Source organism: Bos indicus x Bos taurus, chromosome X (genome assembly GCF_003369695.1).
Source record: "Bos indicus x Bos taurus breed Angus x Brahman F1 hybrid chromosome X, Bos_hybrid_MaternalHap_v2.0, whole genome shotgun sequence".
NCBI classification, from domain to species: Eukaryota; Metazoa; Chordata; class Mammalia; order Artiodactyla; family Bovidae; genus Bos; species Bos indicus x Bos taurus.
In genome coordinates, this window is record NC_040105.1 from 53,334,604 (window position 1) to 53,348,793 (window position 14,190).

Genomic DNA, 14,190 nt, shown 5'->3' on the forward strand with positions numbered 1-14,190 from the left:
ACATAGACAAGGCTAAACTGCAGGCTGGCTTGAAACTTGTCAGAGAACCTCCTGATTGCTCTTGCAGCAACGGGAGATAAGCAGCCTGATGAAGAGCTGCTATGAGGCCATTTCTCACCTGCCTCCTCATCCAGCTGGAGGTGACACAAAGTTGTTACTCATCCACCTCTGGTTTCAGTTGAACATAGGATGGTCTCCCTAGCCCCAGCTGAGAGTACAGCTGTGGACTGCAGAGCTGCTCAATGCCATAGGGCACAACTGCGGGGTCCTTCCTGGCACAGACCCACCACCTGTAGTGCCTTTACTGAGGCCTTCCAATTCAGTGGCAAACCGTGGGACTAGGGACAAGGCAACTGACACCAGGGTCATATTGCTTCTGCACTGTCTGTAAGGTAGAATCTGAATCCATTCGGGTTCATTGTCTCCTTACTGGCCAAGCCCGTAGAAAGTGACAAGCCAAACTAACAACTGCAGTGGTGCCCTGAGGCCCTGTAGCTCCTGCGCTGTGACTTAGGGACTGGCTGCCTGACTACGTGACACAGTCTGGTGTTGAGTTGTGTGATGTTGCGTGACTAGAATATTGGCTTATTTTCTTTGTCATCACACACAGCAAGGAGCACGGTTTTCACTACATATTATGACTTAGCGTAGCCTTGTCAGTCCTCATTAGCAAACCAACCTTCGAATGGATGCCATGTCTGATACCAGCTATTGAATCTGCTATTGAATCAACATATTTATTTAGACAAAATATGTTTCTCAAGTCCAGTTCATTTTAAAAGTTAACATTATAGCCTACTTGAAATTCAAAATCTGTATCACTTGTGAGAGAATTGTAATTGTAAAGGTAAATGTTTAAATGAAAAATTGGAGTAGAATAAGCCAAATCCATTTGCAATGTAATGCCTACTTCACATGTTAACTTGTTTATTCTTCATAACAAATATTTAGTGTAAAATTGTAATTTCCATTTTAGAAATGGGGAAACAGATCCAAAGGATGTAAATACCTTTCTCACCTTCACTCAGTATGTGTCAGAGCCAGTACTGATACTCTGAGTTATGTCACGTGCTGTGCTTAGTCGCTCAGTCGTGTCTGACTCTTTGTGACCCCAGGGACTGTAGTCCGTCAGGCACTTCTATCCATGGGGATTCTTCAGGCAAGAATACTGGAGTGGGTTGCCGTGGCCTCCTCCAGGGGATCTTCCCAACACAGGGATCAAACCCAGGTCTCCAGCAGTGCAGGCGGATTCTTTACTGTCTGAGCCACCAGGGAAGCCCAGTTATGTCAGGTCATAGCCAATAAGGAGACAGAGCAGATAAGACTCAAGTCATTTTGTCTCACGAAGTTCCCCTATTCCTTTCCCTTTTCTTCTAGCTAGGATCTAATCTTGTCAGACAGCTCCATGACCTAGGGGCTTTTTCACATACTTTTTGGTAAGTTGGGATACTCTTATTTAAGTCTCATGGTAGATTTCAATCTCCCATTTTCAAACCTTTTGGACCCGGATTTTCATACTTCTGTAAGGGCACAACAGCTGCTATTTATAATCCCCTGTTATTTGCTAAGCAGAGTGAAGTCTGAATAGGTCCTTCGTTGCAGAAATATATTTTTTTGGTGCATGAGGATGCAGATGGGGGCTCAGAGATGTAAGCGTTTTGTTATTATGTTAATAATAAGGATACAAGGGAGGAATCAGACAGCTGGAGGACTTCCCTGTAGCTCAAATGGTAAAGAATCTGCAGGAGACCAGGGTTCGATCCCTGGGCTGGGAAGATCCTCTGGAGAAGGGAATGGCAATCCACTCCAGTATTCTTGCCTGGAGAATTCCATGGACAGAGAAGCCTGGCAGGCTACAGTTCATGGGGTCGCAAAGAGTTGGACATGACTCACTGATTCACACATACACACACACACACACACACACACAACTGGAGGGCTTCTGAGATCTGGTGACTATCAAGCCAATGGAGGACATCATGGAGAAGAAAAGATGTTTGTGGCTGTTCTCTCCCTGCACCCAAAAAAACTTGGAAGGCAAGTCAGAAATGTGTGAAAGATATGCTGTGCCATTTGCCATGCAATTTGACAGCAGTTCTTTTCCTGTCTCCCTACAACCTTTAACAATGGCTTTGGCATTCCATTTCTCTATAGGACAATACAAATATATTAAGTTTTTAAAAATGTTTCCCTGTCAATGATTTCATCAGGGACACTGTATAAGATTTGGGTGGCACATTTTGTAAACCCATTTATTCAAGAGAAGACCAAAGGCTTTTATGAATTTTTTGTGTGTGGGTATATATATGTATGTATATGCATTAACATGTAGATTACACCTAAAGAATATGTTATGACCCAATTTTTTTAATCCTAGAAGTGCAAGGGTGGTTTACATGTATAAGGTTACCAATGCAATTCACATTAGTAGAAAAATGGAGGGAAAACAATTCTATGACCATCACAATTGATGCAATATAAGTGTTTGATGAAAATTAATCGATATTCAAGACAGCAAACTAGGAATAGAATGGAGCTTACTCTGATAAAGTATATCTACAAAAAAGCAACATAAACAGGTTGAAATGGAGAAGATTTTTCATTTCCTATTGGGAAAAAAGCCGATTATCCCCTGCTTTTTTGAAGACTATTCTGGCCAGGTTTGTTCAATGCTGCAAAATGAGAACAGGTTTAAGGTTTAAGCCAGTAGAAACTGTTGATATTCAAATATAATAGTATATTTTGAAAAGCAAAAATAATCTAGATCTAAATTTGTGGAATTAATATGCATATTTAGAGGAATTGTTGGACAGAAAATCTATATATGACATTCTATCTCTACATACATCCTCAACTAGACAATAAAAATCACAAACCATGAATTTTCAATAACATTAAATACCCAGGGATAAATTTAACAAAAAATGTGCAAGTAGAAAATGAAACTTTATTGACCAAACTTTAATAGTCAAATACAGAACATAAGAGCAGCATAGATGGTTTCAGTTTATCTTCTTTCAAGCAAATGGTTGCCCTTCACCTATAATACAAACATTAAAAAAGTTACTTAGCAGAACTTTATTTTGATGACAGGAGAGGTATACAAAGTTCACTGCAGTTGTAGTTTTATAAAATGGACTAAAACAGGAACACTAAGGGCGACCTTCGGCTTACCTTCATTTAATCCTCTCTAGAGATTTTATAGACTTTTCAGGCACAATACCAGTATTTTTAAAAACACACTACTCTTCCTAGTTATACAAGAAAAGAAGGACACTGAGTTCAGAACAAATAAAATCAATGGAACCTATCAGAAGGTAGTTTTCAGTAGAAGGCAAAACTGTGTACACATTCAGTAAAATATCTAACAACAAAAAGCACCCTAAGGAGAACAAAATACACAAAAACTGAAACAAAAAATCCCAAAAAAGTATCATTTAAATGCGTTGGTTTGAAATAATATTCCAAATATAGGATAGCTAAACAGTTGTTCTCTCTGTTACTGCTTAAGTAAATAAAAAGGCCAGTATTACATTTGTTTCTTCTCTGCTGTCGAAAACTGTAGACATTTTCATTTGTTCTACTTTATCCCTGATATGGTGGTTTTAACTCGGTTAAACATTTGCCCCTTTTTTACCTGTGGCCCTCATGTAATTCTAAATGTTTCTTTTCACCCTGGAAAGCATTCCAGTTGGTATAATACATTATATGCTGACACTAATTTTAAGTCCTTACTATCACTGGCGACATGGTGACATCAAAATGTGAAGCAGAAATAGGTATGTTTCTCGCAGCCACACCAAAAAAAAAAAAAAGGAGAGAAGAAAAGGGAGAGCAAGAGGGACTATGAGTGAGAGAGAAAAGCAAGTAAGAAGAGAGAAAGAAAATCTGGAAAAGCAGATTTTTTTGTTTCTAAATGATAATGGCTTTTGAGAGAAAACTCTGACCAATTTCAAAAGTTCATCCACGGTATTTGTGATGTTTAGTTATTTAGTTACTGTGAGGTATATTAAATAATATTTGTTTTTCTACCCTACTAGCCATTTCATCAATATTCTGAAAATATTTGAGTTCCAGATTATACTCTGCTTTAATTCTGTAATATACTAACTGTTAGTGTCTTGTTCATATTTCTGAGTACTTGGGCTTTGTCCATTTGCTTCACAATGATGTAACCTAGAGGAATGGACTGGCAGTTTGGGGTTGGCAGATACAAACCATTACATTCAGAATGGATAAACAACAAGGTCCTACTATACAGCACAGGGAACTAATGTCCAATCTCCTGTGATAAATCACAATGGAAAAGAATATTAAAAAATGTGTTTGTGTATATATATATATATTAAAAATTATGTAAGCTAGCACATTGTCTTTATTTATTAGTTGAGTTTATTTTCCTCTTCCTAACACTTCATACCTGTCTTTTAATAAATATCTTTTTCTTTTTCCCTTAGGTTTATTCTGTTGCTCTTTTTCTTACCTTTTATGTTGGATGTAGGATTTTATATTTATGTACCTTGTAATTTGTGTATTTTTCTTTTTAAATACCACACATATTTAGGGCTAAGATTTTTCTATGAGAATATTTTAATCATGTTCTGTAGTTACTTGAAAGTCGTCTGAAAGTTGTATTTTTCATCTAATTGTTCAAATGGAATGGAAAAAAAATGTAAAGTGAAAATATTTAGAAGGCTAATACACAGTAAATTCTTCCCTAACTATGAAGTTCCTCCTTTAAAATCAGCACCATGCAATTCATTGTCAGCAAGTTGGAAAACAGGTAAGTGAAAGATACTAAGTTGATTACGCGGGAAGAACTAGAGTTACAATTTTTGGCCTTCAAAACTTTTTAAACTCATGTATCAAAGAGGCAAAATAACATACTGGATACGGTTAGAGATGATTATATCACGAGGCTCAGATTTTAATTAGTTCTTTAAGAGTGAGAGTGGGGTATAGGGCAAAACCTTCATAGTATTGTAAAGTAATCATCCTCCAATTAAAATAAGCAACCTCCCCCCCCCCAAAAAAAGACCAAACGTGGGGGCAGGTAGTGTGCTTAGCATATGTATCTTACTCACACCTGCCTTGAATATCACTGACTAAATGCACTCTCTCAACTTGATCAGCCACAGAAACAGGAAACTAGACTATCTTTGGCCATTTTATTATTCAGTCATTTCATGCTTCCCTGGGGAAAGGATTTAAAATGCAACTATTTTTTAAAGAGCTAGAGAATTCAGAATTTGAGAGAATTTAACATACATCAAGCAGACTGTTGGCTCATTTTCTTTTATAAAAAATTAATTGATTTTAATTGGAGACTAATTACAATATTCTGGTGGTTTTTGCCATACATTGACATGAATCAGCCACAGGTGTACATGTGTCCCCCATCAGAAAATGAAATCTCAAATTCCCCTGTTATAATTTGACTCAAGATGACATTTTATGATAAATACATCATACAAAACAGAGTATTCTTGTATGCATTCCATCAAAGAGAATCAGAGAATGCAGAAATTAGCATTGAAAAATCAGCATCGTCATGTATCTGTTCTGAATTCACAACTTACATGAGTAAAGTTGAGTTTAGAAGTTAAGGGATTTCACAGAATCACACATATTATGCTAAGCTGGTACTAGAACCTACTTGGATGCCTAAGCATATTTCATATAAACTGATATTTATTACAAATGCATTCCATATTTGCTACAAGCAGAAATTATAAAATAACCTGAAAATTATTAGCTGTTGCTTAAAGTACTTATACTCAAGAGAAGAAAACGGTTCCCTATTTTCAGTTCGATATGGCTTTGATCCTCTCTGTTTCTTTATTTGAAAGTCTCTAAGTCAGGCATTCAGGCATCCGGGGTCTGAACTATCTTTCAAAGAATATGTGAACTCTGTTATTAAAATAATAGTAATGTTCCCTCTATATTAGTAAAGATATAATATTCTGAAAAACAGAAACCACATAAATTACTTTCTGAATGGATGACATACCTGCTTCTGGCATTTCAACAGGCTCTGTATTTGATGCAAACTCCTCCCTCACATCAGGACCATCTCCACCTTCACCCCCAGTCTTTGCCAGAGCCAATTGCTGGAGATCAGCTTCCAGGCCAGAATCTTTAAAAAAATGCATCAATTCAGCTGTAAAACATACAATATAAACAAGGGAATGATGATATTCATTCCCTCGGTGTTATGAATTAAAAGCCTTAGGTTAGTATGCTAAAAATGTGATGAATAAGAACCTCAGGAGCATTATTCCAGGAATGTTTTGCTGGAGAAAAAGGAAAGCAGAATTTTCCGAATGCTATCACCATTTTCCTTTCCCAGGGTTGTCCTCAGACAACTTAGTTGCCCCCTTCTCTTTGTCTTGAAAACAAGGGAAAATTTGAGGGACCACACTGACCTGCAAACTATACTCTCCTCAGTTTTTTAGGAACTGTCTGAAGTCCTTTTCTAATGTTTCCTTTCCTCTTCTTACTGGTTATGTCTTAAGGCATGAGGCACAGATACACTTTACCTTCAAAGGGATCCTTCTCCTCTTCTTCATCACGATTCACTGGATCCTCTACATGTACTTCCTCCTTTCTAGGTGTGATATCCAGAATCTCAGCTGGCAGTTCCTCTTGTTGAGGTTGCTCAACACTGGGCTGCTGGTCCTAGTAGAGAGTGCATGCAAATAAAAACTTTTTTGTTAATACATCTAATAGCATAAATATACATAATACATAGATATATCTGATCATAATTAAAACTAACAACATTTTCCCAACACAATTCTATGTACTTACTTTTAATAAATTTACTCTTCCCACAGAGAAGAGTTAGCTCCCATAAGAGTTATCCAGGAAGACTTTGGAAGTTATTTAAGTCTATGTTGGGATGGAAGTACTCAGCCTGTTGTTAATAAGCAGGAGGAGGGAGTCACTGGGCACATTTCCAGGGAATTTAACAGTATAATCATCCAGGCAACGCCAGACTATAGTATATCTGGATCAATGTTCCTTCCTAAGACAAAGTGTCACCCTTTATCAGCATGGAAGACCTTTATCACCACATTTGTACTACTTAACATCATTTTCTCAAAAATAAACTTGTGCTAACAGAAAACACCAAATGGTAAGGTTACTCACAACCACAGGTTCATCCACCTGGGAGCAATCTTGCTTTGTAGGTCCCAATGTTGATGCCACTTGCCCACTCATATTTCTCCCTGAAAGCAGAATATTGTGATTTAGAAAATGTATTTAAGAGTACAGCTACATTTGATTACTTTTATGACCTTATGTTGACTTGTTTTTTTTTAATGTGAAAATACTTTCCAAAGAAAACTCTGGTTAAGTATGAGTGTACATCCATTTCAATTACACCAAATACAGTCGCTTGCAAAGCCATTTGTGTCTTTGCGAAGCTGGCAGAGAAATCACCTTAAGGTACATAAGTAGGCTGAATTTTTGTGAGCACGTTTGATTTCACAACAGAATTCTCCATCATGAAGATCTTTAGTGAAATACTGCTAGGAATTCAAAAGCTCAGGACTATTGCTCATGTCACACTCCTATTCACCAGACCTATTTTCCCCAACTCCCTTGGAATTCAGTTGGAACACGAAGAAAGGCTCAGTCTTTACAGCCTGACTATGGCGATTTTCTCAGTGTCTGGGGCTGAGGTGAGGCTGCATACAGAGCAACCGGTCCACTTCTCTCTTGGCACCTTACCACAAAACCCGCGATACAGTCACAACCCCACTGTGGTCCGGTTTCTAGGCCTTTCCTTAATCGCCCACCCCGCCCCCCACCCAGGTCCCACTGCTGGCCCCAGATTCTGTGCTCTGTCATCAGTTCCAGGGCCCCAATGAACCAAATATCTCAAATAGCACCCCCAAGTCTCCCCTCACCATCATCCTACCCCCTGCCCTCCTCTGCCCACTGCCCTTCCTCTACGGCCATCAAGGCAAGAACTATGGCGTCACAACACTTGTGAGGAGAAAGATGACTACCTTGAGGGCCTTCCTCCTCAAAGGCCCTAGATCGCACTGCCCGACCCACGCGAAACTCGCTGGCTCCCCCTCACACGCACACACACTTAAACTCCAGACAGGACAGACCTATGAACCCACCTGGTGAGTCTCAAATAGTGAGAAAGAACCAGGACTGAATAAACAGACCCGTCTCAGGCCCAACGCTCCTCACAGAACGCTCAGGAAGGCGTATGCGCACCAAGGCACATGCGCAGCAACGGATGCGCACGCACACACTGCGCATGCTCACTGAGTTGAGCCTGTGCAGTGCAGGGTTGCAGTTTTCCCGCCATTGAGGTAGAGTCCTAGAACCGCAGGGTCTCTGGAGGATGAGAAGGGGCTTGAAGGCTATATTTTTTTCCTTCCAGTGCAGTCTTTCTTATGCATCCACAACCTGCGGTGATAGGTAGTCCCAGGTTACCCTTAGTGGAGAATGTGTCTCAGAAAGACAGTCATGACAAAAATAGATATTACTTTTCTTAATACCTATTTTTATACGTGCTCTGATGAACCATTTCCTTCTCTGCGTCTGGGTTTTCCTTCTTCCGTCATACTCCCAGTGGCTTTACTCACTTCCATGGAATAAGTACATAAATAGATGCCTCTGTTTCCACTTTTTGCTTGGTGCACTGCACATTTAAATCTCTCAACTGGTAACTAGTTTCTCTGAATATACTTCTGGTTCCTATACAGTATTGTTCCTTTAGCATCGGACTTCACTTTCACCACCAGACACATCCACAGCTGGGTGTTGTTTCCACTTTGGCTTAGCCTTTTCATTCCTTCTGTAGCTATTTCTGCACTCTTCTCCAGTAGCACATTCTTCTTATTCTATTATAGCAGGATTTTTCGTACTTACTAGGAGTTTTAATTTTACCCAAGAGAAAGGAAAACATGTTCACACGAGGACCTTTACTCAAATATTCTACTCATGTGCTCCTAATAGCCAAAACTAGAAACAGCCCAACTATTCAACAACTGGTATATAGAAGAAAGAAAAACAAAAGAGCTTACTCGTACAAAAGAACACTACACAGTCATTTAAAAGGAACTACTAATGCATGTAACAGCAAGGATGCATCTCAGCTTTGCCAATGAGAGATGTCAGACGCAGAAAGCTATGTATTATATGATTTCCTGTCAATGGATTTCTGGAAAAGCACAACTATAGGCAGAGAAATATATCTGTGGTTGCCAGGGTATAGGAGTGGAGGAAGGAGTCTGAATGCAAGTAGCCCAAGGGAGCATTTTCAAATCAATGGGATATTTTCTACATTTTTATTGTGGTAGCATTTACACAATGGTAAGCATATGTCAAAACTCGACAAACGGTAATGCTTTAAAGCATTGACTTCTATTGTATATAAATTATATCTCAATACTTCTCACTTTTTAAAAAAGGAAAAGGATCTTTTAAGTATGTAAATATTGGTTATTGTATCCATCTAGACCTTGAGCTCATAAACATAAAAGTCTTATTTGAAATTCTTCCCAGACCTGGCCAACTTCCAGGATTCCCCAAGACACCTTTGTACCCTTATGACAGGACACAGAAACTTGGTCTTAACCAGGTTTACAATTCCGTCTCTTCACCTCAAGTCAACATTCTTGCTGAGTTCTGTCCATTTTACTTTGAAAATGTCCAATGCAACTACTTTTTCCCATGTCCACCACATCTGCTCTAGTCCAAAGCCCCCCTCCATTTAATTGTCAACCCCTTTCTAACGGGTCTCTCACATCCACTCAAGGTGCCTGTCTCCCACTCACCGCCCTCTCCCTCCCTCTCTTACAGTTCCAGAACTGTTTATGACTTTCTAGATAAAGCCTACTGTCCTACACAAGAACTTGAAAGTATGGCCTAGCCCTTGCCCAGCTTGCTAACATCATGGAAAGTAGAGAATCCTCTTCTTGTCTCTCTTATTGGGCTTCATTCATACCCTCCAATTTCTCAAGCTTAGATTGTCCCATATTTCTGAAGTCTCCAGTTAGTAGACTCCTTCAAGCTAGGCTTCAACAGTATATGGAATGAGAACTTCCAGATATACAAGTTGGTTTTGAAGAGGCAGAGAAACAAGAGATCAAATTGCAGCCTTCATTAGATCATTGGGAAAGCAAGGGAATTCCAGAAACACATCTACTTCTGCTTCATTGACTAGACTACCTCAAGGCCTCTGACTGTGTGGATCACAACAAACTGTGGAAAATTCTTAGAGATGGGAGTACCAGACTAGCTGACCTGTCTCCTGAGAAACCTGTATGAGGGTTAAGAAGTAACAGTTAGAATAAAACATGGAACAACAGACTGTTTCAAAATTGGGAAAGGAGTAAGACAGGTTGTATAGAGTCACCCTGGTTATTCAACTTACATGCAGAGCACATCATGGGAAATGCTGGGCTGGATGACTCACAAACTGGAATCAAGGTTGCTGGTAGAAATATCAAGAAGCTCAGACGTGCAGATCATACCACTTTAATGGCAGGAACTGAAGAGGATCTAAAGAACCACTTGATGAGGGTGAAAGAGGAGAGTGAAAAGGCTGGCTTAAAAGTCAACATTCAAAAATATAAGATTATGGCATCCAGTCTTATCATTTCATGGAAAACAGAAGGGGGGAAGTGGATGCACGGACAGATTTAATTTTGGAGGCTCGAAAATCACCGTGCATGGTGATTGCTGCCATGAAATTAAGACACTTGATCCTTGGAAGAACAACCATAACAAAGCTAGTATGCGTGCATGCTCATTGCTTCGTTGTGTCTGGCTCTTTATGACCCCATGGACCGTAGCCTGCCAGGTGCCACTGTCCATGGGATTTTCCAGGCGAGAATACTCTAGTGGATTGCCATGCCCTCCTCCCATGGGGCATGGCAAGGCATCTTCCCAGCCCAGGGGTGAAACCCATGACTCTTACATCCCATGCATTGCGGGGAGATTCTTTTTCTTTTTTTTCCCCACTTTATTTTTTAATTGAAGGGTAGTTGCTTTACAGAATTTTGTTGTTTTCTGTCAAACATCAACAAGAATCAGCCATAGGTACACCCATGCAGGTGAATTCCTTACCACGGAGCCACCAAGGAAGCTCATGTCAAACCTAGACAGCATAGTAGAAAGCAGAGTAAAAGGTCCATATAGTCAAAACTATGGCTTTTTCAGTAGTCATGTACAGATGTGTGAGTTCGATCATTAAGAAGGCTGAGTGACAAAGAATTGACGCTTTCGGTTTGTGGTGCTGGAGAAGACACTTGAGAATCCCTCGGACAGCAAGGATATCAAAACAGCCAATCCTAAAGGAAACCAACTGAATATTCACTGGTAGGGCCGATGCTGAAGCTGAAGCTCCAATACTTTGGCCACCTGATGGGAAGAGCTGACTCACAGGAAAAGACCCTGATGCTGGTGATCAGGATGGGAAGCGTAATGCAGGTTATGCCCTGTTGACTGCTGAACAGGTTTTAGAAGCAAAATCTCTCCCCCAGGGAACCAGTGCTCAGTTAGCGGAACTTGTGGCTCTGAACCGAGCTCTGCTGCTGCTGCTAAGTCGCTTCAGTCGTGTCCGACTCTGTACGACCCCATAAATAGCAGCCCACCAGCCTCCCCTGTCCCTGGGATTCTCCAGGCAAGAACACTGGAGTGGGTTGCCATTTCCTTCTCCAATGCATGAAAGTGAAAAGTGAAAGTGAAGTTGCTCAGTGGTGTCCGACTCTTCGCGACCCTATGGACTGCAGCCTACAAGGCTCCTCCATCTATGGGATTTCCAGGCAAGAGTACTGGAGTAGGGTGCCATCGCCTTGTCCCGACCCGAGCTCTAGAGTAAAGCAAAGGGCAGCGAGCAAATATCTACACTGATTCTAAGTATGCTATTTGACTTTACACACTCATTCTGCAATATGGAAAGAAAGACAGTGTAAAAGGACAACAGGAGAACCTATTAAGCATTTCAGAGAGGTGCAGAGACTTTTGACTACTATATATTGTCCTAAAGGAGTAGCTGTTATGCATTGCAAAGGGCACAGCAGGGATGGGAATAAAGTACCTGAAGGTAATCAGCGGGCTGACTGTCAAGCAAGAAAAGCGGCACTTTAGGAAACCCCTTCACTGCAGATGCCTTTGATCTGGACAGGTCCCGTGTAGCAGGAAAACCCACAATATACTGAGGAAAAGTTAGAAAGATATGAGAAAAGAGGAGCAAAGATTACTGATAAAGGATGGCTACAGTCTGAGGAATGGACGATTAATAATTCCTGAAAATACTCAATGGAAAATTCTTAAGGGTGTACACCAGAGTTTTCGTTTAGGTGTAGAGAGTACTTCAGGTCAGTTCAGTTCGGTTCAGGCGCTCAGTCGTGTCTGACTCTTTGTGACCCCATGAATCGCAGCACGCCAGGCCTCCCTGTCCATCACCAACTCCGGAGTTCACCCAAACTCATGTCCATCGAGTCGCTGATGCCACCCAGCCATCTCATCCTCTGTCGTCTCCTTCTCCTCCTGCCCCCAATCCCTCCCAGCATCAGGTCTTTTCCAACGAGTCAACTCTTCGCATGAGGTGGCCAAAGTATTGGAGCTTCGCCTCAGCATCAGTCCTTCCAATGAACACCCAGGACTGATCTTTAGGATGGACTGGTTGGATCTCCTTGCAGTCCAAGGGACTCTCAAGAGTCTTCTCCAACACCACAGTTCAAAAGCGTCAATTCTTTGGCGCTCAGCTTTCTTCACAGTCCAACTCTCACATAGATACATGACTGCTGGAAAACCCATAGCCTTGACTAGACGGACCTTTTTTGCCAAAGTAATGTCTCTGCTTTTTAATATGTTATCTAAGTTGGTCATAAACTTTCCCTCCAAGGAGTAAGCGTCTTTACTTTTGAAAGGTTGTTGCTGAAGGAAAAGACGCTGGGATTCTTGGCCTCCGGAGGAGAAGAATTCATTCCAGGGCCAGAGAGGAGGCTTGATCACTCAGAGCTTTTGTGTAATAAAGTTTTACTAAAGTATAAAGGAGATAGAGAAAGCTTCTGACATGACATCAGAAGGGGGCAGAAAGAGTACCCTCCTGCTAGTCTTCAGCTGGATGTTATATATAGTCACTAGCAGTCTGTTAATGAAAGAAAGGAATGTCTTAAAACTCAGAATGGTACCAGGCCCCTCAACCATAAGATGTATTTTGGGTAATCTTGGCACCAGAGGATTCATCCCTGGCCATAAAACGATTGACTTGAATGTTGTAGAAGGGCACATTACCATAAAAATAGTTTCATTTACATAGATTAGGGGAACAATGTCTGAGTATAACATACTGGTTTATCAAGTAGGTTCTGAGCCATTAGGTGGAACCGACTTGAAGACAGAGTTTGGGGTAAATGCATAGTACATTAACAGAGCTTAAGACAAAGATTTCCATAAGAAAAAATGCATTAACTCAAGGTTTGAGAATAGTTAACTTCAGGTGAAACCAGGTGTCATTATGGCAACAGAGTATTTTAAGAGAAACCTCCTCTAAAATTTGTATAGAGAAGGAAAAAAAATCGGTAGTTTTTCCTTCTGCCGCTTAAGAGAGATAAAAAATGTCTGACACTTGCAGCCTATTTCCTCCGTTTGGAGATCCCTGGCCTTCCTGCCTGTTACCCTCTCTATTTCATGGTTGCAATCAGCATCTGCAGTGATGTTGGAGCCCAACAAAATAAGTCTGACGGCTGTTTTCACTGTTTCACCATCTATTTCCCATGAAGTGATGGGACCAGATGCCATGGTGTTCGTTTCTGAATGTTGAGCTTTAAGCCAACTTTTCACTCCCCTCTTTCACTTTCCTCAAGAGGCTTTTTAATTCCTCTTCACTTTCTGCCATAAGGGTGGTGTCATATGCATATCTGAGGTTATTGATATTTCTCCCAGCAGTCTTGATTCCACCTTGTGCTTCGTCCAGCCCAGCATTTCTTATGATGTACTCTGCATAATTTAAATAAGCAGAGTGACAATATGCAGCCTTGACATACACCTTTTCCTATTTGGAACCAGTCTGTTTGTTCCATGTCCAGTTCTAAGCTGTTGCTTCCTGGACTGCATATAGGTTTCTCAGAGAGTACTTACCAGATGGCTTCTCATTTGTTTGAAGGTAATATAATGTAATGATATAATTTTAAAGGACATTATCAAAAG

The 14,190-nt window shown here is 40.5% G+C and overlaps 2 protein-coding genes across 2 annotated transcripts in view; one reads left to right on the forward strand and one right to left on the reverse strand.

Annotated features, from left to right (window-relative positions):
* LOC113887335 overlaps positions 1-14,190 on the forward strand; it is a 156,695-nt gene that overhangs the window by 59,367 nt on the left and 83,138 nt on the right. The gene's annotated exons all lie outside the window — the stretch shown is intronic.
* Positions 2,934-14,190, reverse strand: part of LOC113887334 (fibrous sheath CABYR-binding protein-like) — a 52,343-nt gene continuing 41,086 nt past the window's right edge. The window contains exons 5-8 of the mRNA XM_027534428.1: positions 7,153-7,232; positions 6,540-6,678; positions 6,011-6,136; positions 2,934-3,040 (exon numbers count right to left, since the gene is read on the reverse strand). Coding sequence (XP_027390229.1) covers positions 3,018-3,040; positions 6,011-6,136; positions 6,540-6,678; positions 7,153-7,232 — 368 coding nt within the window. The 3' untranslated portion in view covers positions 2,934-3,017. The remainder of the gene's footprint in view (positions 3,041-6,010; positions 6,137-6,539; positions 6,679-7,152; positions 7,233-14,190) is intronic.